This window comes from Cucurbita pepo, chromosome 19 (assembly GCF_057944985.1).
Source record: "Cucurbita pepo subsp. pepo isolate OVF chromosome 19, ASM5794498v1, whole genome shotgun sequence".
In the NCBI taxonomy this organism is placed as follows: Eukaryota; Viridiplantae; Streptophyta; class Magnoliopsida; order Cucurbitales; family Cucurbitaceae; genus Cucurbita; species Cucurbita pepo.
The window spans coordinates 9,701,931-9,729,686 of NC_141816.1; the positions used below are offsets into that span (position 1 = coordinate 9,701,931).

General features: G+C 36.5%; 5 protein-coding genes across 5 annotated transcripts in view; 2 read left to right on the plus strand and 3 right to left on the minus strand.

Moving 5' to 3' along the window:
- The first annotated feature begins 1,309 nt into the window (after window positions 1-1,309).
- On the plus strand, window positions 1,310-6,702 carry LOC111781401 (extra-large guanine nucleotide-binding protein 1). Its single transcript, XM_023661962.2, has 9 exons — window positions 1,310-1,471; window positions 1,665-3,168; window positions 3,268-3,405; window positions 3,483-3,587; window positions 3,688-3,864; window positions 4,258-4,435; window positions 5,094-5,335; window positions 5,429-5,595; window positions 5,930-6,702. Exons 2-9 carry the CDS (start codon window positions 1,861-1,863, stop codon window positions 6,516-6,518), a joined length of 2,904 nt encoding a protein of 967 aa, XP_023517730.2. The 5' UTR covers window positions 1,310-1,471; window positions 1,665-1,860; the 3' UTR covers window positions 6,519-6,702.
- Window positions 6,703-7,104: 402 nt separating this feature from the next.
- On the minus strand, window positions 7,105-10,260 carry LOC111781104 (putative B3 domain-containing protein At5g66980). The gene is made up of 3 exons (XM_023661540.2): window positions 9,834-10,260; window positions 7,629-8,144; window positions 7,105-7,523 (listed from the first exon to the last, which is right to left on the minus strand). The coding sequence occupies exons 1-3, from the start codon at window positions 9,933-9,935 to the stop codon at window positions 7,269-7,271; spliced, it is 873 nt and encodes a 290-aa protein (XP_023517308.1). The 5' UTR covers window positions 9,936-10,260; the 3' UTR covers window positions 7,105-7,268.
- Window positions 10,261-11,065: 805 nt separating this feature from the next.
- On the minus strand, window positions 11,066-16,302 carry LOC111781102 (uncharacterized). Its single transcript, XM_087120240.1, has 10 exons — window positions 15,986-16,302; window positions 15,508-15,919; window positions 15,270-15,439; window positions 14,851-15,180; window positions 14,511-14,768; window positions 13,919-13,989; window positions 13,725-13,827; window positions 12,577-12,988; window positions 12,045-12,175; window positions 11,066-11,455 (listed from the first exon to the last, which is right to left on the minus strand). The coding sequence occupies exons 1-10, from the start codon at window positions 16,049-16,051 to the stop codon at window positions 11,189-11,191; spliced, it is 2,220 nt and encodes a 739-aa protein (XP_086976366.1). The 5' UTR covers window positions 16,052-16,302; the 3' UTR covers window positions 11,066-11,188.
- Window positions 16,303-18,295: 1,993 nt separating this feature from the next.
- LOC111781575 (uncharacterized) lies at window positions 18,296-22,328 on the minus strand. The gene has a single exon (XM_023662244.2). The coding sequence runs from the start codon at window positions 21,641-21,643 to the stop codon at window positions 18,878-18,880; it is 2,766 nt and encodes a 921-aa protein (XP_023518012.2). The 5' UTR covers window positions 21,644-22,328; the 3' UTR covers window positions 18,296-18,877.
- Window positions 22,329-23,669: 1,341 nt separating this feature from the next.
- LOC111782267 (cyclin-H1-1) overlaps window positions 23,670-27,756 on the plus strand; it is a gene marked incomplete in the record, with an annotated part of 6,718 nt that continues 2,631 nt past the window's right edge. The window contains 10 exon segments of the mRNA XM_087120324.1: window positions 23,670-24,022; window positions 24,116-24,235; window positions 24,708-24,758; window positions 24,981-25,059; window positions 25,169-25,287; window positions 25,426-25,499; window positions 25,764-25,884; window positions 26,007-26,075; window positions 26,249-26,290; window positions 27,536-27,604. Coding sequence (XP_086976450.1) covers window positions 24,176-24,235; window positions 24,708-24,758; window positions 24,981-25,059; window positions 25,169-25,287; window positions 25,426-25,499; window positions 25,764-25,884; window positions 26,007-26,075; window positions 26,249-26,290; window positions 27,536-27,604 — 684 coding nt within the window.

A 27,756-nucleotide genomic window follows, 5' to 3' on the forward strand; every position in this document is an offset into this window, starting at 1 on the left:
TGTATCACAATTTCATAATCTAGCTAACTTATTCATCCTAGGTTAACCATATCTAGAAACAAGACACAACTATTCAAACAATAATGGACATGCCTAAATGTTTATATCTTCAATTGTCTTTAAGGTTTGGATGGTTAAAATTAATCCAATAATTGAGAGGCTAGTATTTGTTTATTTATTTATTTATTTATTTATTTTTTAATTGATAGGCTATTGTGGAATCACAATGGGTTCATGAGTTGCTGGGCAAGTGGTCCACTTGGATGTTAAAAGAATGAGACCATGTAAGACTATTCAATAACTTTATGGTTCGAATTTAAATTTTTTTAAAAAAAGCATTTAATAGCAAAATGTGTAAAAGAGTTTATAATGCATGTTTTTATTATAATAATGAGGCTTAATATATAGTTGAATAAATCATAATTGTATAGTTTATTTATTGGAGTTATGAAGGTGAGTTTTGAGTGTAAGATTATATTGATATATTATAATTTAGTTTAACACTAAAAAGAGGACCGAAATTGGGAATAGAAAAATATGATAATTTATTGCGTTTGAAATGCGTGATCTAAATTTAAAAATGCGACAACATACCCGTGGAGAGAGAATCCAAGGGAGTGAAATAATAATTAAATAATTAAAAAAAGAAAAAGAAAAAGAAAAAGAAGAAAATGAAAAAGACGTGGCCAATTTGGAGGTTAAAAGGACAGAATTGGATATCAACAACTCACCCTAAAAGACAAAAGTACTGTTGGACCAACTGGGCCCCCCCCCCCCACCCCCACCCCCACCCTTTAGACTGGGCCCTCTCTCCCTCTTTCGCCTTTCTTCCACCAACCCAAAACCCGATACGCGTAAAAAACAAAATTTTAAATTTTAAAAAATATGATTTTTTGAATTTCTTTTTTATAAATTAATTCTACGTATTTTATATATGTTTCTAAAAATAAGTTAATTTTGAAGACCAAAGAAATTGTTTTAAAGAATTTGTGTTAATTTAGATACATATTTTGGTCTTCGACTTTAAAAGAAATGTTTTAATCTTTATTTATAAAAATTTTACACAAATTCTACGTTTATCTAAGTCTTTTAATATATAGCAATTTATTCGAGCATAATTTAATAACACGACATAAATTATGATGTAAATGTGGGGTAGTTGGCATGAATATGCAATAGTTAAAACAATTGTTTTAAAGTTAAAAATAAATTGAAATAAATATTTTGATTGGAAACCAAAATAAAATTTAAGCTGTAGTTAATTATTTAAATAAATATATAAGCATAATATTATTTATTTTATTATTACTACAGAAAAGATTCCGCCTCCAACATCCAAACTGCTGGTTATTCCTTCCCCTCACTTTCTCTCTCTCATCTCCAAAAGCTCTCTTTTCTTTTTTTCTTTTTTTCTTTTTTCTCTCACCCAAACAGTGCGTTCTCTCATCCCCACCGAATTTGGATTTTCCAGGTTCTTCTTCTTCTTCTTCTTCTCTCTCTCTCTTTCTCTGTCTCATTTTTTGATTTATTTGTTTCTTAAATCCTTTATTGCGAGTTGTTGTTTTGTTTGTTCATTTTTTGTCCTCTCTGTGCTTTTTCTCTTGTTGTGTTCTTACTTGTGGTTGATTTTTTCTTTCCTGTTCATCCCTTTTGGTTTATTACAGATTGCTAAAGGTTCGGTTCGGTTCGGATATACCTTTGAGAGATTTTTCAAGGGTTCACAGTGATTCTTTGAATTGCTTGGTGATATAGGAATTTGTTGTTTCGTTAAATGCTCTTTACTTTACCGCTTTATTTGCTTTTCTTGGTGTTAGGGTTAGAGTTGAAATTAGGGTTAGGGCCTTAGATTTTGGGATAGAAATGCCTCTGGTGGAGGCAATGGTTTCGGATCCTGTTGATGGTCTACAGTATTCGTTTGCTAAGGAGTACAAAGGCCCACCGGTGCCCTATGATCTTCCTCAGGCTCTTCCGATCAACGTGGAGCGGATTCCGGTGGCTGCAGTGGTAGCTGAGGTTCCGTTTACTCATAAAATGTCTTTGCCGGTTGTTCAGCCCATTTTAGCGCAGGATGTTCTTACTAAGAAGTTTTCTAAAGAGTTGGAAACTGCTGGTGGGAAGTCTGTGGTTTCGCCTACATCTGTAATCGCCTTTGATCAGAGTACTGAGGATAGTCGCCGGTGTCTGTCGAAAGAATCAGATTCTGGCTCTGAAAGAACAGTTTCACCAACTTCTGTTATTGCCTTTGAGGAGAGAGAAGTGAGTAACCATGGATGTCAATTGTCTGGTGATTTGAGTAGTTCGGGTGCCTTGGAGTTTTCAAATGGGCAAATTGTTTCTGGTGAATTGTCGGATGTGGGCAACTGCTCGACGGCATTTGGCTGCTCATCAATTAGTCATGGAAATTCTTCTGAGTTATTAGGTGATGCTGGGAGTTCTTGCACGATGGAGTTTTCTGGAAGCTTTAATAAATCACAGCGAAGCTCATGTTCTTTGAGAGCTTCAAATTGTAGGAATGAAAGCTTAGATTTCAATGATATCAATCATGTTGATTGGGTCTCTACAGAATCAGTATTGAGTACGGAATATCCATCTTCTCGGGTTTCATCTATGACAGTTGTAAATGAGGGTGGTGGTGATGGTAGGCAGTCAGCTGGAACATTTTTTGACCATGAGTCCGATGATACATGTAATGAAGAGTATAGTCAGGATGTGCCAGAAACTTTGCGAATGAAAAGAGAACCACTAAGAAACGGAAAGAGAGGATCTTGTTATCGGTGCTGCAAGGGTAATCGGTTCACTGAAAAGGAGGTCTGCATCGTATGTGATGCCAAGTATTGTAGTAGTTGTGTGCTTAGAGCTATGGGTTCAATGCCTGAAGGTCGCAAATGTGTTACCTGTATAGGTTTTCCCATTGATGAGTTGAAGCGAGGTAATTTGGGAAAATGTTCCAGAATGCTTAAGAGACTGTTGAATGATTTGGAGATTCAACAGGTTATGAAGGCTGAGAAGTGTTGTGAGGCGAATCAACTACCACCAGAGTACGTTTGTGTGAATGGGAAACCTTTATCTTTCGAGGAGCTTACAGTGCTACAAACCTGCCCCAACCCACCAAAGAAGCTAAAACCAGGAAATTATTGGTACGATAAAGTTTCTGGTCTTTGGGGAAAGGTGAGTCTAGTTACCTTGAGTTGCCTTTTCTTTTCTTTTATATTCTCTTTTAATCGTATTTCTTCATTACGTAATTGAACATTCTAATCTATTCAACAGGAAGGACAGAAACCTTCGAAGATAATTACTCCTCATCTTAACGTTGGTGACCCTATTAAGGCAGATGCTAGCAATGGAAATACACAGATTTTTATAAATGGCCGAGAAATCACAAAAGTAGAGCTCCGGATGCTGCAGGTAAAATTTGAAAGTGTAACCTTTGTTTCTAGGGTAAGTAACTTCTAAAATTAAAAGGGAACATTTGATCAATGTAGTTGGCTGGAGTTCAATGTGCTGGTAATCCACACTTTTGGGTCAATGAGGATGGATCATACCAAGAGGAGGGACAGAAAAACACCAAAGGGTACATATGGGGGAAGGTACGGTCTTGTGGAAATAAACAGTAAACTTAGATTTTAGCTTACATTCCTAGCTTTAATTGGTCATATACTCGTTTTTAACTTCTTCATTACATTTTAGGCTGGAACGAAGCTAGTCTGTGCTCTGTTATCGCTACCAGTTCCTTCTAAATCTTCAACTTATTCTGGGGAACCAGAAAGCAGCCTGGTTTACAAAACTTTTCCTGACTACTTTGCTCTTCAAAAGCTCCTTTTAGTTGGTTATGATGGATCTGGGACAAGTACTATATTCAAGCAGGTAGTTTCTAATTTGTTAATTTAGTATCTGGTTCATCATATGTCTTTTTTTCATATGTGGTTACTTTTTTATGATGTGGTTCTCTTGTTGATTTTGTAGATTTTTTTTACAAATAATATTATTGCTAGAAGACAGATTTTTTTTGTCCCTTAAAACTATTTCTGAAGAAATGTTGGTAAATCAATTTCAAGGAGATACGTGCCAATATCTCTAGATTTTCTTAGCAACGTTTCGTTGGTTGGTCATATTATGAGAGAGGATGTTCTATTTATTTTATCTCTGAGATGACTGTGTGTATGCTGTAGATTTCTTTAGTTATCTTAATTTTGTCTACATTGAACTCTTTGGTAGTCAAATTGAGTCGGTAATTTCATTTTCTAAATGCTTTTGCAGGCCAAAATTCTATATAAGGATGTTCCTTTCTCCAAAGATGAACGTGAAACTATTAAGTTGAAGATCCAGAGCAATGTGTACGGATATCTTGGTATAATTCTTGAAGGCCGTGAGCGATTTGAGGAGGAAAGTTTGGCTGAAATAAGGAGAAAACAGTCTGATGAAGTTGATCCTGCAGGTAGGAATTATTATTGATTCTTGTCTCATTATCTATTTAAGGCATTAGACAAAGTTGCTATTCAGGTGCTTGCTAGCTACCTTGAACAGAGATTTTGAATCCTATGACTTGGGCTTTTTAGATTTAGCCTTCATTATCTGTCTAATGCACAATTAGTGGTTTGATGGTTTAGAGTATCGGGTCTAAGCCTTGGGGCCAGTGTGGGTGCCCTCTGGATCACTGGGAGTGGGGCCCTGTCTTGGGTTATTGGAAAAAAGATTTATCTTGAGCCTGGAGACAAGGATATGAAATTTTCTTACGACTTAAGCCATCAAAAGGTCTAAGCTATTTATTTATCTATCTATATGTGGGTGTACATATGGATGTTATTGCTTTTAGTTAGTTGATTTACTCGACAATGCTAGATTTAGATCTCCATATGATTTGTGCCTTGATCTGTTTATGTACCTTATACCATGCTAAACTGTTTGAAGACTGGAGGTGAAGTGGTTAGTTGTTTACACTGTAGTGTTTGCTTAGCTCCCGTATTTGTTGTGGCTGGGTAATGTAATAGACTGTTAGACTTTGCTGGTGTTTGTGGTTTGTCAGCATTAATATTATAATATAAAATGCTAGACTTGTATTTAAATTGTGGAAATGAATTTTTGGTTAAATGCAGGGAGCTCGAGTGTTGATTCTAACAAATGCCTGTATTCAATCGGGCCAAGATTGAAAGCATTCTCCGATTGGCTTCTAAAGACTATGGTATTAGGAACTTTGGAGACTATCTTTCCTGCAGCTACTCGAGAATATGCACCATTAGTTGAAGAGTTGTGGAATGATGCTGCCATTCAGGCTACCTACAAACGACGAAGTGAGTTGGAAATGCTGCCGAATGTTGCTCATTATTTCCTAGAAAGAGTAAGATCTTATGGTATTTTCCTTGTTAAATTTTGTTTAATCATCTTTTATGTTCCATTAATTTTTGTATATTGGTTTACTTATATTCTCCAGGTTGTAGACATATTGACTACCGATTATGAACCTTCCGATTCAGATATTCTGTATGCAGAGGGTCTTATTTCATCCAATGGGCTTGCTTCTGTGGACTTCTCATTTCCACAATCTGCACCTAATGATGATATAGACACTACTGCAGATCAGCACAACACTTTGTTTAGGTGAGTGATAACTCTTATTAGAGGTTTATCTGTTTATTTATTTTTCTCGAGTATGAGTGCCTTTCGCTTTGGCATGCGCCGTTCCTTCACTTGTTTATACTCAATTGCCTTCACTATAATAAAATTCACAAGTCATAGGTCTCCCTATTTAAGTGACTCTTTGTACCGTCTAAAACAAGATGGCTCTGTGTATCTAAATCAGCACTGTACTTTGAAGAAACATGAAAAATGAGATTATTCTATGCATAACTGTGGTTTGTATTGATGTCCATTTTGAGTTAAGAGTTACCAATTCAATCGTTGTTGATCGTGTTCATTTTGATTGGTTTATTAGGCATCAACTTATTAGAGCCCATGCAAGAGGAATTGGTGAAAATTGCAAGTGGCTCGAGATGTTTGAGGACATTGGGATTGTTATCTTTTGCGTCTCTCTGAGCGACTATGATCAGTTTTCCATTGATGGAAATGGAGATTCTGTGAATAAGATGTTACTCAGCAGGAAATTCTTTGAAAGCTTGGTTACTCATCCAACCTTCGATCAGATGAACTTCCTTGTATTACTGAACAAATACGACCTGTTTGAAGAGAAAATTGAACGGGTACCATTAACTCGATGTGAATGGTTCGACGATTTCCATCCATTGATCAGCCGCAACCGTTCTAACAGCCAGAACAATATAAATAGCAGTCCCTCACTTGGGCAACTTGGTTTCCACTACATTGCGGTAAAATTCAAGAGACTCTTTACCTCATTGACTGGGCGAAAGTTGTATGTTTCACCTGTGAAGGGTTTAGAGCCTCGTAGTGTTGATGCAGCTCTTAAATATTCAAGGGAGATAATGAAGTGGGATGAGGAAAGAACCAACTTCAGCTTGAGCGAGTACTCGGTATACAGCACGGACGAAAGCTCGTTTTCTCACTAATGCTCTTTAGATCAGGAGGGGTGTCTTGTAGAGTGGGTACAAATGCTATACCAATACTAAATTTATGCCGTTGTACATATGATAGGTTTGTAAATGAACAAGATAAGCCTGTTCCTTCCACAAGCAATTGCAGGTGTAAGTTTGCAAAATACCATTTTGGTAGTAGTGGCAGAGAATTATTCAATTTTCTATATTATATTGAGCATATTTTGGTGTAGGTTTTAGTAACTTCCTTCTATGTTATTGTAACTTTTTTTTACTTATTAGAACATCTGGACCCAGCGAACACACCACTTTATGTCCCTTCGAAACTCAGTCTCCTTCTAACACATCGCCCAGTGTCTGACTCTGATACCATTTGTAACGGTAACGGTTGACTTGAGGCTTTAATATTTGCTAATGATGGGCTAGACTCCCTTCGAAACTCAGTCTCCTTACTGACACATCGCCCAGTGTCTGACTCTGATACCATTTGTAACGGTAACGGTTGACTTGAGCTTTAATATTTGCTAATGATGGGCTTAGGCCAAACCATTTTAGAGTCGATATCTGCTAGTGGTGGGCTTAAGCCAAACTATTTAGAAGCTAAGTAAATAATACTGGTTCAAAATAGATCCAAACCATCCAAACCATTTTACAGCCAAATTATACATACATGAAGAAACCAAGAGGGAGATTCAGATTCAAGATGCAAGATACAAGTCATCATCCCTCCTACACCATTTCTGCCTATTTTTCATGTTGAATTCCTTACCGACTGCGGGTGATTTTCACGTTCAATTCTCCACAAATATTATCCGAACCGAGAACAAACTCAAATGTACATATGTCATCTACTCTCAAACTATGCGCCCTGAAGAAAATCGGCCATCCTGTGGTCAAGGCGAACCGACTACGACTAATTGGTTTCGCTGTGACTAGCCATGACCTGCCCTTTTCATCTACAATAACCACATCTGGTTTCAGCAATATGTTATGTGCAACCATCACTCGTTTAGGAATATGCTGCCATCATAATCCATTCATTAATAACACCAAATTTGTGAAACTTGCAAAGAAGAGAAAATACTACACAAAAGTGCAATAAAGCTATCACATCCATAAACTTACAATGGCATTATGTGACCAATGCTTAACTAAAAGCTCGAAGGTCGGCGGTTCCATCGAAACGTGATTTGCAGTCTTAGAAGGGCTAAGTTCTTCAAGATTTGTTGTTGATATCTTCCTTGATTTAGGGGCAGTGCCTGAACAATCACTGGATCTAACTTCTGAATCATTCCTTTTGCAACGAGTTAACGATGTACTGTATTCTTCTTCAGATCGGGGCTCGTCTTTGACCTTCACTTCCGGGATAAGACTACTGGTTCCTGATATCAGCTCCTTCTTGCATCCATTTTTGCTAAATATCTTAACATCAAACGTAGAATTCCCATCATATTGGAAAACTAAAAAGTCTCCATATTTTAAGCAGTGGCTGTCAACAAATTCTTGCCAGCCGTTCTTAAAAAACACACTGTTCTTCAGTTCTTCCAAGGTAACATGCCATGATTGTCCACTTTGATCTTTGAGGACAGCTTCACTTGGTATGCATCCTCTAAAATACTTTACAAAAGCAGGTGGTATACTCTACAATTCAAGAACATGAACAAAACATAGAGGAATTGGTTACTTTAAGGATGAATATATCCATACATAACCTGTAATGCAAAACATTTCCATTATGTTATCACTTTCACTACGAAAAACAGAAGAACAGAGTATCTGATAGGATCGAAAACAGCAAAAAGATACCCTCGCCAAACCAGGAATTCAGCTATATACCCAAGCCTCCATGGCCCTCTTTCCAGTGATCTCTCTCCCTCTTCAATGAGGATATCGTTGGTCGACGCTGCATTGCTCATTGTGGCTGAGCAGGGGCCAAAATCACGTCACTGCCTCGTAGGTCTTGTCAGGTTTCCTTCCTCTTGATCATCCCCATCATCGTGTTCTTTGCATCTCCCTCAACTTTCTTGCAATCGTTCACTCAACACTGTTATCCTCGACCCTCGTTGACGATTGTGGCTTCACACAACATTGTCCATCACACCAGTAGGTTTCTCAATCCACCACTGGAAACACTATTTCCAGTTCGACATACATTTTTCTTTCCTACTCCTCACACGTTTTTCACTCTCTTTCACTCCCGGATTTTTCCCTCTATAACAGAACTTCGTGTCGCTTATGTGCACTGATTTTCTGTATTGTCATTCCTCCCACTGATCGTCAAGTCGGACCGGTAGCATTGAGTTGTTAAATTAAAGCATAAAGACAACTTTGAGTCAAGAATTCTTTAGGCGAAAGAAATTGATAGTACCTACTAAACTTGTCTTGAGTGCTAGGTCGAAGTTCTGTAGGCCAAAAGAAATTTTATCTTAAGGTTGGAATTTCATTCCGAACGACCTAATAGATGACCAAATAGTTGGGTTTGACACATATAGTTTGCTGTGATGTGTTTCATGTTCGATTATGTGATCAACGTGATGGTCGTGCATATGTATTTATCATGTAATTTGGATAGTCAATTAGGGGATCTCATGCATCTGCATGGATGACATGATAGGAACAAATGATTGTGAGAATTACCCATTATTATTATTATTATTATTATTAGGTCCTACATGGGTGAGACTCAGCTCTACTAACTAGAATGCTTCGTGTCCCTCTCCAACTTATGTGGGGTCTCACAATAACTTTTTCTTAGCAAACACGTTTTAAAATCTTGAGAGAGAGCCCAGAAAGAAAAGCACAAGAAGGACAATATCGGCTAGTCGTGGGACCTTTTTATACGACTCTTAGAAGTTGGATCATTACATTTCGGAAAGCCTAAAGCTAATTCTCTCAACTGCTACAAACCAAGAGAAAAAGTTGAGCATTTAAGGGAATAAGAAAGGAGAAAGATAATGAGAAGCATTGATAAGAGAAACAAAACTAAAATGAACTCATCCATGGCCCACATTGACAGAAGCAACAAACTTTCCTCTTCACAAACAATGACCATTTTAACATGCAATCCATCGATGAGGGCCTTACTCCTTCAGCATCATACTCTCTGTTCTCAGTAACTTCAAATCTTAAACTCACACCATCAAAACCTTTCAACATTATCAGATTCTGTAGTTTTCTGCTAAAATCTACACAAAAATGGTAAAGGGTTTCCTGTTCTACACTTTTCTATTAGCTTTTCCACAAGAACAGAAGAACACTTGTTCAATATCTCTATGAACAAACAGAAAAAGCACAGAAATTGAAAAGGAAAAGAGAGAGTAGAGAGTATACCATACGGCGAGAACTGGAATTGGGAAGAAAAACCTTGAAGAACTCAAGGCTGGAAGGGTTTCTGCTGCTTGGATCCCTCAGCTCCACTAAACTTCTGGCCATCCCCAACGAAAAACCCTTAAACCCAAATCAAAAAACAGGAGTTTTGGTTTGATTATCGGAACCCCAGATATGAAGTTGCAAGAACAGCGCAGTTTTGGTCAATGGGCCATTTTGATTTTGTGAATAGAAGGGAATTGACTGTTTCACTCCCGCCCACATTCCCAGAAGGGTTTCCTAAGTGTTTCTCTGTTTTGTTAGACAACTTAAGTGAGCTTCATAAACAGACCCTTTAAAGGAAACTCTTTGGAAACTCAAACAAGAAATGAAAAGGGTATTAAAACAAGAAATTTGGAAACAATCTTTAAGCTTTGGTTTGATGATATGCTTTATTCACTTACCCACCTAACAAAGATTCTTTTAAGACTTGCGTATCCAAGAGATATATATTACATAAACCTGATCCTGTCATTTTTTAACGTTTTTATATTTTTTTTAAAAGTTCGTTATTATTTAATCCGTTAAATTAGAGAGAAAAAGGAAAATTTAGGTCACCTTTCATAATTTTTATTTTGTTTTCCCTTTCATAATCAGAATATTCCTTACAATAATACGTAACGGGTTAAAAAAGACAATATTTACTAGCAGTGAGCTTGACTGTTACAAATGTTATCAGGATCAGATACTAGACAGACGATGTGACAACGAGGACGTTGATCCCCAAGGGAGTGGATTGTGAGATCTCAGATCAATTGGAGAGGAACAAACCATTCCTTATAAAGGTGTGAAAACCTCTACCTACCGACACATTTTTAAACCATGTGTTGACAACAAAACATAACAGACTAAAGTAGACAATATCTACTAACAATGAACTTTGGCTCTTGACAAAACATTCTTGGTAATCCTTGTTGCAAGTTCTAGCATCATTGTTCTGTTATTCATCCAATGGTGACTTGCTCTTTCTTTTGATGGTTCAACATAAAATTATGAACATTAAATAATCAAGATTTTGTCACTTACCAAAGAGTGCCATACTTCACTCCAAAATCATGTACTGGACTATTGTTGTAGCTATTTCTAATGACCAACAATTTTGTAATTCTACAACTTAATTCATGAGGCGCAGAACACGTCAATTATTGCCTCAAAATGAAGACGAAAACGACATTGTAATTTGCATGGATGGCAAGGATTTAAACTGAGGATCTCATGTTGTATAATAAATCACCATCAAATTTCACTATGGTTAGATCGTTCACAAAAGAGAGAGAGGGACATGTACAATGAAAGTATGGTTCTGCTGTATGCATTCTTCAACGCAGAGAACGACGGCGGCGAGTAACTTTGACATTCAATTGTCTGCATAAGTTTCCCTTTTCGAGAACAAACTCAAATTCACATTTGTCATTTACTCTCAACCCATTGCCCTTGTAAAATGCAGACCACCCAGCATTAACAACAAGACGGTTCTGGCTGATGGAACACACTTTTGCTGGCCACAACTTCCCCTCTTCATCTCTAAGAACTGTGTTTGGCTTCAACTTGATGTTCTGGTCCCTCACCACCCGTCCAGAAAGATACTGCAATTCAATTCAAAACCACTGTAACTTTCAGACAAGACGAGCCTTCCGTTGCCTGTAATCTCAATACTAGCACATTTGTAGACTATGTTTTCAAAATAGAATCTAACTTATCAGCTTTAACTTTCGAGTTTAGTAGTGATTTTTCGTCTGAAGTCGGAGACCTTTGTTAAATCCTTGTGTGTCATTTACTCATGATTTCTATATGGATAGCACATGTTGGGCCTCGTGGATAGAATTGAAGTTGGAAGTTATACAAAGGTCACATTAAAAACAAAGTATGAGAAACTCAACACTCAATGCAACATCCAACCCATTTTCACCTATGACAGGGATACTAGCATCTGCGACACATTAAGAAGAATCAAGTTCATTTATGCAACAAAGGCATCAAGATATTTCAAGTGGATGATTACAAATTTATGATAGATAATTGAAAACTAGATTTATGATGTTTCATTAGTGTATTTTAAGTAATCTTACTTTCACTTGGGTGATTCCTTCTCACTTAGCATGATTCTCTATTGGAACAATATTACTATAATCAAAAGTTCTTGACAAGAAAAGAAGTTTGGAGAGTAATACTCACAACTTTCTTGTGCGACCAGTGTTTCATCGTTCGCTCGAAGGAAGGTCCTTTAGGGGCAACATACGCTACAGTGTTCGAGGCATTACCAGGTCTCCCACGAGTTGGAACCCTTCTTGGTTTGTGAACTATCCCTACAAGCACAGTTGAGAGGTTTCTAAATCAGACCAAGAAATCATATATGAAAGAAGGGATTGAAAAAATAAATGTCATCTCCAAACCTCATCATATCTTGATTCATGTGTTTTATTTTTTACTTTTGTAAGAGGAACAGAACTTGTTTCACGACCATATTGCATAACAGTTTCAGTAAAGTTTTGAAAAGTGAGAAACATAACAAAAGAAACTTTTTTTGTTTTTCAAATTTTGGATATAACTTTGTTACATGTTTCAAAAAATGAGAAACTAGATAAAGAAGACATGACCAAAAGCACTTGTTTTCTCAAAACAGAAAAATATAAACATGTAATAAGAAGAAACCAAAACACTACAAACCAGGCTCTAAGTTGAGTGGGGCAAACCGAGAAGTTCTCACCTGACCCAACTTGTAATAGTTTCCTCTTGCCAGAAATTAAAGGCTTGACCTCTTCTTTCTCATCCACAGCCTCTACTTTGACCTTCAAAATTGGAGGAGACATACCGGCTACTGCTAACACTGAATCTAAAATTGGAACAGAATTATCGGCTTCTGCAACCACTGCCTTCTTGCATCCATTTTTACCAAATATTTTGACATCAAACGTAAAACCCCCATCATATCGAAATACTAAAAAGTCTCCATATTTCAAACAATGGTAATCCACAAAAGCCTGCCAGCCATTCTTGAAATACACAAGTTCATCCACTTTTTCCAATGTAACGCACCATGATTTTCCTGTATGATCTCTGATGGTAGCTTTTATTGGAAAGATTCCATGTAAATGCTTCTGAAAAGCTGGTGGTATGCTCTGAATTTAAGAGATGAGGAATGAAATTTGTGCAATGACAAAACAAAGCAAAACAAATCACTTCACACACACACACAACATATCGTTCATGTCATTTATTTAATATTAGCTTGTTTTTAAAACTAATCAACGCCTTTATACTTTAGGATAATCAAACATTTATATCAGCATATGAGTTTTTTTTTTCTTCTTCTGATCCACAAAGATCAAAACCCTTCCCACAAAAATATAATCAATGAGTTATGTAATGTCTAAAATTCTCTACAATTTCAATACGTGATTAGGAAAAAAAAATCGACATGTTGACCCAGTATGACTAGAACTAAATGGTTGACTCAAGCATAAAGAACAGAGAGAAGAATTAAGTAGTAAGTAAAGTTTCATACTATATTGCATGCATGTTCAATGCAGAATTCAAAAAAGGTCAACGACTCAAAATAGAGCAATCCCAAGTGTTCTTTTCCCCAATTTATAATAAGAAACAGGCTAATTTATCCAAATCCCACGAATCAACCAAATAATGAAAAAAAAAAGGCACCGAAAATTTCTCGCACTCAAGTTCCACAGAACTCAAATTGACTCGAAATCTCAGCGTTTCCTAAATACAAACTCAAAATCGTAAGAACATCAGGACGAAGGAAAATAAAGAGGGAAAAAAAGGAGCCCCAGAAATTTTGAAGTTAGGGCACAATACGTATGATCAATCAGAGGAAATACAGAGAGGAGAAAGAATTACCATGTGCAGAGAGCCGGAATCGGGAAGAAACACCTTGAAGAACTCAAGGCTAGAAGCGGTTTCGATGCTGGGGTTCATTATTCTCGCGCAAAGAATCACGAACCTGCAAAAGAAAGCTTGAAATCAATGTCGAATCCGGAAAAAAAAAAAAAAAAAAAAAAAAAAAACGAAGAATAGAGGAGCGATTCTGACACTGATCTGCAAAAGAAAGCTTGAAATCATTAGATGAAGAAGAACGGAATAAAGAGTAAAAAAAAATTTGGTTCTTCGAGTGTTAGATGGATACGTGACACCACATGCATGCAAGTTCCGGCTTGCTGTGGGTGTGGCGAATTTTTATAGGGTTTCGGGACATATATATAATTTTATATATATTTATATATTTTTTCAAATTACATATATAGTTTTTGAATTATGAAATCTTCCCGCTATTGTTAAAAAAAAAAAAAAATTTAATTAATTATTTACAAAAGAAAAAAAAAACGGTCACAATTATTTTATATGGTTAGATAGAGAATTTATAAAACAAATTAACTTTTGAATTCGAGTTAGAAATTTATGACCAGTGGTCATGTTCTAATTTTTTTCGATTAAAAAATACAAATTTAATCTCTGAACTATGAAATTTTTGTCTAGCTTCGAAAGATAATCACTATCTTCAAAAAGGTTCATAAAGTATTAGATCGTTGATGTCAGTGAATAAGGCCTAAAAAGTTCGAATTTTGAGTCGAAGCCTAATTTCTAAACAAAAAAAGACAGACCATTATTAACATTACATTCTATCTAGTCCATGGAAGCAGAGCTGGAAACATGTTTGAAAATGGTGACTTTAAAAACACAGTTTTTTGTGTCCACCATCTCAAACAAGCATGAATCTCCATCTTCCAAGCCATTGTCTCCATAAAATAAGCACCACCCAGCTGATAATCTGACAGAGCTACCATATTGTCTCAATGCCACAATCCATTGTCTATTCCCAACTTGAAGCTTTGCAGAGCGCATGTCGGATGAAAAATGCTCCTTTGCAAACACCATAGGAATGTTCTGCCAATCAACAACATAAAATGGTTTCAACTATGTTTTGAACTGAAAATAAAACATGGGGTTTTGTTTTTTTGTTTGTTACCAGAACAAATTTCTTGTGGCGTCTGTTCAGAATGTTCGCCTCAAAACAGGGGTTTCTGGTGTTTGTTGCAGGGGAAGGAAAGGGAGAGGTGTCTTGTAATTTGGTGAATGAAAATATGTCTTTCTTAATCAATTGAAACAACCCAATATCCCCTTCTTTCAACACATTTTCCTCTACAAAACGCTTCCACCCACTTGAAAAGTACACAAAGTTCTCTTGATTTCGTCTGCGTTTATACAAAACTGGCCACTTTCTACCGTTTGGGGTTTGGAGTTTGATGATTCCGAAGTCATCAGGTAAGTGTTTCTCTGCAAAATCTTTGGGAATAATCTACAAGAACCAAAAAGCTTCAATCTTTTCAGCTGAATTGAAGAAAGGAGGTGTTTTTTCTATGTGGGTTTGTAGAAGAAAGTGCTTACCATGGCAAATTTTCCTCGTACGTTTGGTTGTTTCATGACAATTCTAAAGATAGGCTTGTCTGATTTTGAGGTGAATCTTTGAGCTGCTTCAGGTTTGTTCACAAATTGTTGCCTTCTACTTGATACCCCTGCTTCAGTTTTTGGCATGTTCTTCATGATTAGGCATCCTTCTGCATAGATTGGCCATTAACAACACTTATTTGAACCTGTAAGCTCTATATACTCAAAATGTTCATACCTTCTTCAGGTTTCATTTTCTTACGAGATTGAGGAGGAGATGGAACTGAAGGCTTGTTCTTCCTCTTACTTAAACGCAGGGGGGAACTCTCTGTATTTTCATCAGAATCTTCATATTCCATTGTAAATTCTGCTCTTGAATCGTTGAAAATGCAACAATATTCTGTTTCTACACCACTTGGGTCGAATATGGATGTTTGAAAAGTTGAAAACCCATCTGATTTAAATACCAATAAAGAACCAAACTCTAAGCTATAATGCTCTGCAAATTTGTGCCACCCATTTTGCAGCCAAACAACGCCGTTGGGAGCCGTCGTCAAACCGACCTTCCATTCCATGCCGTCCGGGAGCTTGAGACGTACGGAAGTGGACAAAAGTTCGCCATGATCTTTCACGAACTTCTTCGGAATCATCTGGAAAACAACATACGTGAAAAAAAAAAATTAAAAATAGAAAACAGAAAAGGGGTTTGTTTTTACTAGTTTTCGGTCTTCGAGATTGTTGTGTAAAACGATTCTGAAGAACTGAGGAGAGGAAGGCGCCATTGTTGGAGGAAGGTGGTGCAGAGAGTGAAAATGGGGAAGACGATGATGGTGAAATGTGGCGGTGGGAGTTCAGATACGTATCGAAGTTGCGATTTTCGAAGAATATTGTGGTTGTGGTTGATGGAGACTTTTGGACTTCCTTCCTTCTTCCTCTTCCTCACCGTCCTTTCGTTCACCCATTTCTGCCACCATTTTCCATTTTCGAAGCAATGAATCGGGCCCAGACACCTCCCACCCCCTGAGATGGATCAACGCTCATTCAGGCCCATCCTGTTTTGTCCAACCTCACCATCCTCCCCTCTCGAACAGAGTCAAACCTCCCCTTAATCGTACCATACCTTGGAGGCTCGATTCTTTTGAAGTTCTTTCTTCAATCATTTTGAATTAGCCTCAGTTTCTTTTGAAGTTCTTTGTTCGAAAGAAGACTTCTTTTCTTTTGAAGTCCTTTGTTCGACATTTGAAGATTTACCAATATATTATAGCACAATTAAGTTTAGATTATAGTTCTGATACCATGATATTCGAGAAGGCATGACTTTCTACAATGGTATGATATTGTCCATGACTTTGCTTTGGGCTGTCCCAGGAGACGGCCTCACACGAACCAAAAGAGTATTTCTTGATTATAAACCCATGATCATTCCCTAAATTAGCCGACGTCAAACTTTTATCATCCAACTATTTAATTCATATTATATTATACATATCGCGTAAGAAATTTTGAATATACCATAATTACCAATGTTTTTAAAAGTTTTTTTTTTCTACAATCACATATTTGTAATATTTATGAATTATCAATAATAATAATATTTCACGAATATATTTAGCTTTAATTCCATTAAATTTCACGGGAACAAAATAAAAATAAAATTCCAATTTAAAAACAAAAAGTTAGTAACTAATATTAATATTTAGAGATAGAAGTAAAAAAGAAACCAATAATATTGATATTTGTGTTGATGTTGTACTAACATTTTGAACTTTTTGTTAATGTAAGAATTTGATCATGAGATCGTGCAACAAAAAAGATTCACATTGATAGGTGTTATATCAATATGTTTCGATATTTAAGTTAATGCTTAGACTAAAGTTATTTCAAATTGAACTATAATAGTGTTACGTAATTAATAGCGTAATGAATTTTAGTACCAAAGGTAGAATTGAAGGTAATAAATAATGATGGTAGGTAACTCGAATCAATTAGGACATAGCACAATAGTTCTTCTTTCATTTTTAAGCTCTACAGATTGATTCGAAAAAGCTCCTTATTATATCTCGTGCCACGATTTATCCTCTAATTTTATGAATAGATTTCGACATTAAACCCTTCCATTTGGTTCTGTCTCTTTCTAGGATGGAATCACAATTTTTTTATATTTGCATGTCAACTTCATTATTGCCCTTTATCATGAATATAAAATTTATGTGAATCATTTTCACTTTCATTAACATTAATAAATCATTTCCTCCTTTTAAACATTATCATATTTATTATTTCAAATCATACAACCCACCTCAAGTGGAGCATTAAATTTATTTTTAATGGAGACTTTTTTTTTTGGGTTATTTATACATGTTGGGTGCATTGACTCCAGCTCAATTTTGATCTTCAAATCTTATATATAATTTATGAGATTGTTTAATGCTCATTATCTTATCCAAAATCCTGTCCTAATATTTTTTTTTTAGGTTGCAAAATAAAATTAAAATAAGAATTAATGTGAGAAGCGTGCAACTTACAAGTAGCTATTTTAAAATTTTGTCGAAGATATTAGGTCAAAGTCAATGTTTTACTACGTCTAACATACATATAAACCAACCAACAAAATTAAGTCAATAAACCTTAAAATTGACATATTAGTAAATCAAACACAGTCAAATAATACTAAACGGTCCCAACTAACACTATCAACACTATCAGGGTAAAACCAAACTAACTTATATTAAAAAGAAAAGGTTAAATTATAAGTTTGATCCTATTTGTTTTTACGGTTCAATAAATCATCATAAATTATATATACTATTAGAGATCGGTGACAAAAGGCCATTGTCCTGTGCTCGACTAGTTATAGTGTTACAACTCAGATTATTTATGAAGTTTGATCACAGTTATCTTCACCTTGAATATTGATCCCTCTAAGTGTTCTAGCATAAAGAGACAGAACAGATAGAAAACCGACTCGAGGGTTCGTTCAAACATGTATTTACGTTGACTTTAACGACGAAAAATATGAGCCTAAGTCAGAAGAAAAAGAAGGATTGATAATGGGAAATGTTGCTGAGAATAATAAGCTAAATACAGCAGCCATAATTCTAAGCTACACTTCTTTTACACAGAATCAAGAATTTGAGCTTCTATGGAGCTATGTACCAGCAAGATCAAGCTGCCATGGCTGCTTGCTCGAGAGCAAACTATTTTTCCAGAGCTCAATCTCGCAATAAACTCGAAACCAGAACAAACCCGGTTAAAATAAGTATGAATAAACACTTCTTTTACACAGATTCAAGAATTTGAGCTTCTCTGGAGCTATGTACCAGCAAGATCAAGCTGCCATGGCTGCTCACTCGAGAGCAAACTATTTTTTTCCAGAGCCCAATCTCGCAATAAACTCGAAACCAGAACAAACCCGGTTAAAATAAGTATGAATAAACAAATTCATCTGCATGTTCTTGAGAGCCGCAAGTGAAGTTCGATTCGACCCATCAGAGAAGCGTGGGAAGATAATGTACCATCCTCCATTTACGTGTATTTCTCCCTTCTTGTCCAAATGACATAATCTTGAAGCTGTACCTGTGCCGTCAATGGCTCTGCTTCTTTGGTTATTATACCTCTGATTCTTCTTGAACAGTTGGGAGAGTACCCTCTTTGATAAAGGTTGGATTAAGAAACTTAGCAACAAAAGCCCATAATCTGTAGACATCTTCGAAATTGGTCAAAAATCCCAGAGAAGCTGTCACGACTTCGACACACACGAACCCGCCCTTGTCACCAAGCTTTCCATTTGCCATTGGTCTGCAGAGGGTAGTATCTTCTAGGTTCAAACTGGTTTTTTTGTGCCTTGGATTGTCCACTACGCGTATGTGACTAAGGAAACCGATTCCTAGAGATATACCTTCTTTTTCAGCCAGCTTCTGTACAATTTCTGGGTTGATTAGCCCCCTAACTTTGTCTCTCACGTTGAATGCCACGGCAGCACCCCTTTCGTATTTTATTTTCGGACCATAGATTTGAACAAGATTTGCTCTGCTACTTCCATTCGAATCAGGTAACCGAAGTTGTAGTAGCGACGTGACAAGCCAATTGATCAGAAATCTTAGTCTGAGAGTGGTCTTATTGAGACCCAACAAGTCAATATGATCAATATGACGGCATACTATCTCGGGTTCTCTCCTGGCCCACTCTTGCCCATCGCCATATTCGCCGTCACTGGTACCTTCATCGTCATCGAAGCTAGTAACAGAGGTTTCACCTGGCTCCATATTACAGCTCTGGTGCTCTTTACCATTTTCTTCGATGCCAAAAGAGACTCTTCTTCCCTTGTTCTGCACTTCAGATAATCTATCCCCTCGGCGTCCCAACAACCTAAATTCACCTTCGGTTTCCCGTCTTATCGCACTCTCCTTAATCTCTGGACAGATCTCAGAAGTTAGACCATTCTCTAGGTTATGATGCTGTGAGCTAGAATTTGAATTGCCAAGATGAGATCTGACATCACAACTTGACATACCATTCGAAAGTGATTTGCTAGTTTCATCTACCTCCAACACGTCTGTACGTTCCGAACTCTTTTTCCCGCTCTGTGAAGCAGGGCTCGTTACTGAATCGAGCTCTTGAGAAACTGACATGACAGCAGCATCAAATGACAGAATATTTCTTTCATCAGCTGGCCTTGAATTTACTTCTTTGTCATCATAAAGCGGGCTGCTGTAAATTTTTGAAGTTGGTTTGGGTGATTGTCTCCTATTCTTTCCATATGCAAACCAATATGGGGGCAATGGGGAGGCGATTTCATGTTTGTTGAAGCCAGCATTATCAGACCCAAGTGGACTGTGGCCTAAGTCAATCCACAACGAGTTATCAGATGACTCGTCTTCACTGAATATCGGGCTCTTCATCACCTCTCCGACAGAGAAACTCTCTGTTTCCTCAAATATAGTGCTCGTACCGTCTCTTTCAGAACTTTCATGATCCATCTCAGTTTCGTATACATCTCTAACCTGAGCAGATGTAAATGCACCCGAGAAAGCAGGCAACTGAGATCTTTGCCGTGATTCAGAGGCTTTATCGACATTCTCAGAGACTCCATCATCTTCAATCCCAGCAAATCCATCAATACCATCAATTGAATCACTCAGGTACATAGGATATTCAGGAGTTAACTTCACAATTCCTGACCCTGTACTCCCAGAACGATTCTGTAAACTCGACATTACGGATTTCTTGATTAGTAGACATCCGAAACCAGTAGGATCAAACCCGAAAACTCTGTAGAACGATGTAACAATAAAATCTGGCCGGAAAAGGGACAGTCCAAGCGAATCCATGTCTTTCGGACCCAAAGATCCAGCATCAAGCAGAACATGCCAGTTGTTCTGTTGTGCTAGAGCCATCCATTGATACGAGTACTTCGCCCCAGTCACTCTAGATTGAACCGGAAACACGAAAAGACCAGTAGCAGAGTCCTTCTTTCTCCTCTTATTTGAAATCTGTTTTCTCAAATCAGTGGAGCAGAGTTTCAGGGATGGCCATTTGAACCAGGCGCTATAAACTTTTGCACCTTTCTCTCTAGCACACTGAGCCATCCAATTCACAGATTCGCTCTCATAATCAAACATGGTCAACAATTTCTTGTTCGTTTGAAAAGGATATGAATCAGCAAGCAATTTAAAAGCTGACCCTCTACTCACAGTAAACACAAGCCCATATTCATGCTCAGGAATGTTCAAATAGTCCATGATCTTGACCTTAATATCATGTTCAACCGTCCCTTTTTCAGCGCATCCATAAAGAGCATGGTTACTCAAATTTGCAGTAATCTCAGACAAGCTAAATGTGGAGGACTCCCAATAGTGCAGTGTTTGAACATAAGAAAAAAGTCCAAAGCCACAGTAATCGAGGCATACCTTTGAAGAAAGATGCGAGTACTCGTTGTACCTCAGCTGATCAATCTTCTCCGAGGACTGGAAATTCGGATACATCATAAGGAACTTGGAGAAAGATTCATGGAGGTCAGGAATGTCGTCTTCAGACTCGAAAGCGCGCTCGGCGGCCAGTGCAGTGGCGCGTAGAAATTCTCGCTGTGCGTGGAGTCTGGCGAGCGAACGGGACTTGCCCAAGCCGCCGCCGCCGCCGTCGTCCTGGTCGCCGATTGAGTCGGATTCGTCAATATCTTGCGATTTGAAGAGAGACCCATTTTCAGATGCTTCTTCAAGAGCTTCCCTAAGCTTGTCCTCTTGCAGTTTTCGAAGAATTGATAAGTTTTTCTTGGACTCATGTCCAGTGGCAGACCCATCTCTTCTTCGGCTCTTCTTGTCCATTAATAGAGCAGCAGCGCAATGTGACAGAATTTTCCATGGTGAAAGATGCATTTAAGCTGGTTTTCAAAAGGAAACCCAGAGAGATTAAGAATCAAAATCTTGGATCAGAAATAACAGCAATGGGGGATGGGGGTCTAGCCCATCAAACTCAAAAAAGATTTGGGAAAAGAATCATTCAGCTTCGAACCCTAGACCCCCAAAAGGCAATCAGAAAGGATCTTGAAACAGATCAGAGAAACCCCATTTCAAAAAATACCTTACAGGACAATTCGATTACAAATTCAAAACCCCAGCTCTTACGAATTCAACTAAGCCATCGGACACAAATAGTTCATCGAATGGTAATTGACATTCTCTACATAAAAGTCAAGACAAAGACCAGAGATACCGAGGCGAGTCCCACAAAGAAACATTCAAAAAGGGTCAAAACCTAAAAACCCAGAATCCAGATCCTTTAATTTACACACAAAAAAGGCATTTCACAGACGAATAACACCAGTAATCAGAACAGAAATTCACAAGAAAACACCAAATAACCAGCAATAGTTCTTGGGTCAATCTTCGATTTCAGTAGCCAGATTGAACCAAAAAAAAAACGAGCGATTCTTCACAAGAAATACTCTCCCATCAGAGCAAAAGAAGCGAAATGAAGACAAATGCTCTCTGTCTGACCCGATTCTTAAATCTTCTACGCTACCTCTCTCTTAGCAAACAGTAAGAAAGGACAATTTTGACTTTGATAAACAAAAGGGGTTTGATGATATTATAAAATATATTTATTTATAATTCGCTTGGGTTTATCTTCCACAACTTATAATTCTTCAATCTGCCTCTGAAAGGCCTTTCACAAACCCAATTCCAAAAAGTCAACTTTTTTAGGCTGTTTCCCAACTCCAACATCTCCTTCCCAACAAATCTCCATTTTAACTTCTTCCATTTTTTTTTAATATTCCCATCTTCCTTTGCTTCCAGCTTTTTAAAAATTTCTTTTTCTTAGTGGAAGGGAAGATTCCCATTTCCGTTTATTGCTTAATCATATGATTACACTTCAATTACTCATCATATCCAACTCTAATGTTATATTTCCTGATTATGAGATTTGAATTATTTTTCAAAATCGATTTAAAAATTATGTTTTTGTTGATGTCACGACTCGTAAAGACATCTATCATTCTAATTTTTAAAATGACGTTTTTGTCCTCTACAACGAGGAGGATTATTATTATTATTATCATATATATTTTTAAAAAATTGCAGCCTTTTTTACTTCTTATATTTTTACCGTTTAAAGTGAGGAGATGACATTTACTTTTCAGGTTCACTACTTTCAAACCATAGGGGTTTTGACTGATTTTCATGAGCTTTTTGAACTTGAATTTAAATTTAAATTTAAATTAAATTTGTTTCTCTTTTGAAAATATATTTTAATTAAAAGAAGCTATATACACAATTTAACTTAATGCTTATTTAGGAAAAAAATTAAAACAAAATGTTATTTTACTAAAATTAGTAAAAGCTGTCTCTATGGTCTTTTAAACCATGGAGATAAATAAATTACCTAATGTGATTTAATTTTGTATTTAACAAATATCAGAGATTCTACATTATTTTAGGTCATATTTAGTTGCTTCATCATAATTCTAAAGATTGTGATTATTGTATTTTTATTTATTTGATATATTCAACGTTTTTAAAAATCAACAAATAGACTAATCGTAAATTTGAATTTTCAAATTTATTTCAAAACCATATTTGATGAATTTCTAATTAAATAAACAAAACCGTATTTGATGATCAATTTAGTTTTTTACTTTTAATTTTTTAGTTAGAGACTATAAACACTATGTTTTTTGCTTATTTATTTTTATTTTTGTGATTTATGATAATACTTTACACCTGTTTTTAGAATTATTTTTTGTTTTTTGGAATATAATTACGAATTAAAATGTTTATTTAATAAATATGAAAAACTATTGTAATTTAAGTTTATAAATAATTATTCATTTTGTTTCCTAAATTTTTTTATTATTTATTATTTATTTTATTTTATTTTATTTGTTATAGCATCACCACGGCCCGTTTTCCCCCCTTCGTTCATCCGTACTGATCTCTAGCTATACTAGAACCCGTGCCGGCACGCTCTCTCCGCTGCAGTCACCCGCCGGCACGCTTCCATCGGCGTAGCCCTACTATTTATTTCTGTTTCTTCTCCGTTGAACGGCGCCGGCACGCCGCCCCTTTTCTGTTGCAGCCGCACGAAAGCAAAAACCTATTAGACTAAAATGTGTAATTTAACCAACCTTGGCCTTTTATAATTGGCGGCATTTGTGCGAAAGCAAATTGGGTATCCCCGCTGAATCAACGCGCGCCATTGTTCGCAGAACAAAGCTTGCATCTTTCGTTTCTCTCAGAGCCCTTCGCTCATCACAGGTAAGGTTCATACTGCTAATTTCCGTTTGACGCTACTTGAAATAGAAGATTCCAGCTCTTTCTTTACTTTCTCTAGACATTGAATCTGTATAGAGGCTGCTGTAACTTGACAGTATAACTGCCTGGTGGAGATACTGTGGTTTCTAAGTAGCCATGGCCGATTTCCAGACCTCGACTCAACGAGCCAAATGGATCTTGAGTCCTCACGAGCTGGTACTTTTCCCTTCCTTTTTTCCCCCTGGCGGTTTGGGAAAAGATAGTTACTAGTACTGCCGCGTTATATTCTTGCTGGGTTCTGATCAAAAGAACTTCGAGTAATCTTAGAATCAATTCTTTGAGATCTTTATTTACAATTAGGCTGGTAGTCCTATATCTCATTTGCGCCCTTTCAATTTCCACGATATGTAATCTCATTTGAGGAGATTCCGTTTCTTTAGATTGTTTTATGAAGGAACTGAAGTTTCTTACTTCTACGGTACTTGTGCGAAGTGTATAGTCATATTATCAATTGCTTCAGTTGGACGCATTAGTTTTTGGTTATTTGTTCTATGACAACTTTCGAGCGAACTTCATTCATAAATTTGCTAGACGATTGTTGGCTTTTGAGGGGTTTCACTTGTATTTAGGACTTGAAGAAGAGTCAATTGTGTATCTAAAGTATGAACATGATTCATATGTTGTACAGGTTGGCAGGTACAAAGCTGCTAACCAGAGAGCAATCGAAGCTCTGGAGAAGGTATGAATTGAATGAGATGATACTTCAATCAGTTTTGTCTACTGTACTAATTTTTATTTTTATTTGAAAGAGCAGTCTTCTCATGCTTCATTTCTTCCCAAAACTCCAAATTCTGACGGCAATTCCCTTCTTCACTTCATGTGTTTAATTAAAGTATTTGGCGCCTGCTTTTATGAGTTTTAATATTACTATCTCTGCTAACTAACTATCCTCTTGGTCTAGTTTGGAGCAACACTGATGGTGGTAGATGCAGACGGATCATTGTCCTATCCAGACCCTCTGATAAATTCAAAAGAAAATGGTAACTACTCTTCTGCTGCTCTTTTGCAGGAGCTTAAAACTATAACTCTAGCATTAAATCTTAATGTATAATTACCAACTCTTGGTATGATAGTTTATTTTAATGTCAGCTGACAAACATTCCCGCCCCAAACCTTTGAGTATTGAAGAAGAGCAATTTATGCGAGTATTTTACGAGAACAAACTTCAAGAAGTATGCAACAATTTTCATTTTCCTCATAAAATCCAGGTATTCAAATAAGATAAGCTGATTGAATGATCCATTTTTCTTTTCACATAAAAAGTCTAATATATTTCAAATATTGAAATTTTTGTTTATATAAATCCCACTTTTATGTTTTTCCTTAGTTTTGTTTACTCTTTGCAGGCAACGGCTCTTATATATTTTAAGAGATTCTACTTACAATGGTCTGTGATGCAACATAATCCCAAAAATGTGATGTAAGAGTTTAGATGCACATGTGCCTTATGCGTTTGAAGTTTCCCTTATTTAATGTGTTACAACTTCAAAAAATCATTTAGAGGTATGAATGTAATTAAAATGCTTAGCGCTAGAGAAATTGATTGGATGTTGGATGTCCATTTGTAAAACTCTTCGTCTTAGGAAGTGTTGCTTCTGCAAATTGTTTCTCTCTCATTGCCACTTATTATCATCATACAAACTGTAGAGTACTTTCGGGATGTAGCTAACCTTCTCCTGCCCAGGTTGACTTGCATTTATGCAGCTTGTAAGATAGAAGAAAATCATGTCTCAGCTGAGGAGCTTGGCAAGGGGATTTCACAGGATCATCAAATTATTCTCAATTATGAGATGATAGTTTATCAGGCATGGATGTGTCTCATAACTTGTTCTTATCTCGCTCACTTCATTACTTTGGTTCCCCCCCTCTATTCTCCCCACCATTTATATATATTTTCTCTTCTCTTATTTCTTTTTCTGTTTTCTAGAGTCTGGAATTTGATCTTATTGTTTATGCACCTTACCGATCAGTTGAAGGCTATGTACATGATATGGAGGTAAGTATGGTCTTATTTATTGATATTATTATTATTATGTGGATTTTCTAAGCAATGCTGAAACAAAATACATCTATTTTTTCTAGGGCATTCTTTTCCTTCTTATAACGTTGGTTAAATTTTTTTGTCTTTCATTGTTGTTCCACTTGGTGATAAATGGTGCATGTTTTCAGGAAGTCTTCCATGAGAATGCTGAAAGGCTTCAAATGCTGAAGGTAATTGCTTATTCAATGTAGTTGATATACTGTAGTATGAGTATATCCCTCTTCAAGTTTTTGTGGTCATTCTGTTTTGCCATGTACTGTAGTATGAGTATGTCCGCCCTTATAGTTTTTGTGGTCAATCTGTTTTAGCAATATACTGTAGTATGAGTATGTCTGCTCTTCTAGTTTTTGTGGTAAATCTGTTTAGCAATATACTGATTTTAAATTTGTGAAATTTCCTTGCATGGAGAACAATTCATCTCTTGTCTATTTGATGCTAATTTTAGTGTTGGTCAAATTTTTTGGTGCTTTCTTCTGAACATTATGTCAATTGGTCAATGTGATCAAAGAAATCTTTGCATGTGTTGACAAAATGCATTGACCAGACAATTAAAACAAGGGGCAGCTAGGAGTCAAGCCCCTAAAACAGCACCTAGCGAGAGTAATTTTTCTATGTTCTTAAAAATAGCCTTAAACTTTTTCAACTTCAATTGTTGTAAGGTATGCTGGTATTCTTTAGGATTGTCAGAAGTAGGTGTAGGAACTAAATAGAGAGATGAGAAGTGTTTTTTGAGTGAAAACATTAAAATATTTTGATAGATCTACCCTCTTTTATAGGCCACAATTTTTTATTGAGGAGTTCATTTTCCATCCCCTTTTTCATTAGAAGGAAAGGTTTTTGTGGCAGGTGGAGATTTGTATGGTTTTATGGGGTTTGGGGGGGTGAAAAACACAATAGTCTATAAAGAGGTCGAGAGAGTTCGTAGTGAGGTTTGATCCACCACTAGGTTCTATGTTACTCCTTTGTAATTATCTGCTTGGTCTTATTTTACTTGATTGAAACTCTAGTTGATTGGATGCTCTTGTATTCTTTCATTTTTCTGTCAATAGAAGTTCAGTTTCTTATAAAAAAGAAATGTGAAAGTTGCACTCGTATGTTCTCATAACATAGTTTTTCTTTTTTTAGTTCGAACAAGGGTTGGGGTAGAACTTCTAACGTCTAGCCTTTTGTAGAGTTTATTATGCCTTGTTAACTAGTTGACCTATGTTTGCCCTGGTTGACATACTTTTATCGCTGTTACGTTGAGGAAAAGTCCATGTTTTTCTCCTGTTTCTTCTTTTTAAGCTTTATTTGATATTTTTTTATTACTTGCATCATGTACTTTCAACAGAATTGTCTAATTGTAATTTTCATTAAATTTTGCTCTTTATTTAAAAATTTGAATTCTGTGTTGATTTTGCTTGTGAATTCTGCAGGAAACAGCATCGTTAGAGGTTGATAAAATTATGTTAACAGATGCCCCACTTCTCTTCCCTCCTGGGCAGGTGCTTATTTTCTATTACACTTCCTGCAAGGAACTTACTACTTTAGGACTTGAAACTTTCTACGTTGATCTTCAAGTATCCTGGTGCAATAATTGAATTTGTTTCAGGATTGAGCTTAAACTTTTGAGTTTACCCTTGGCTAATAATTCTTA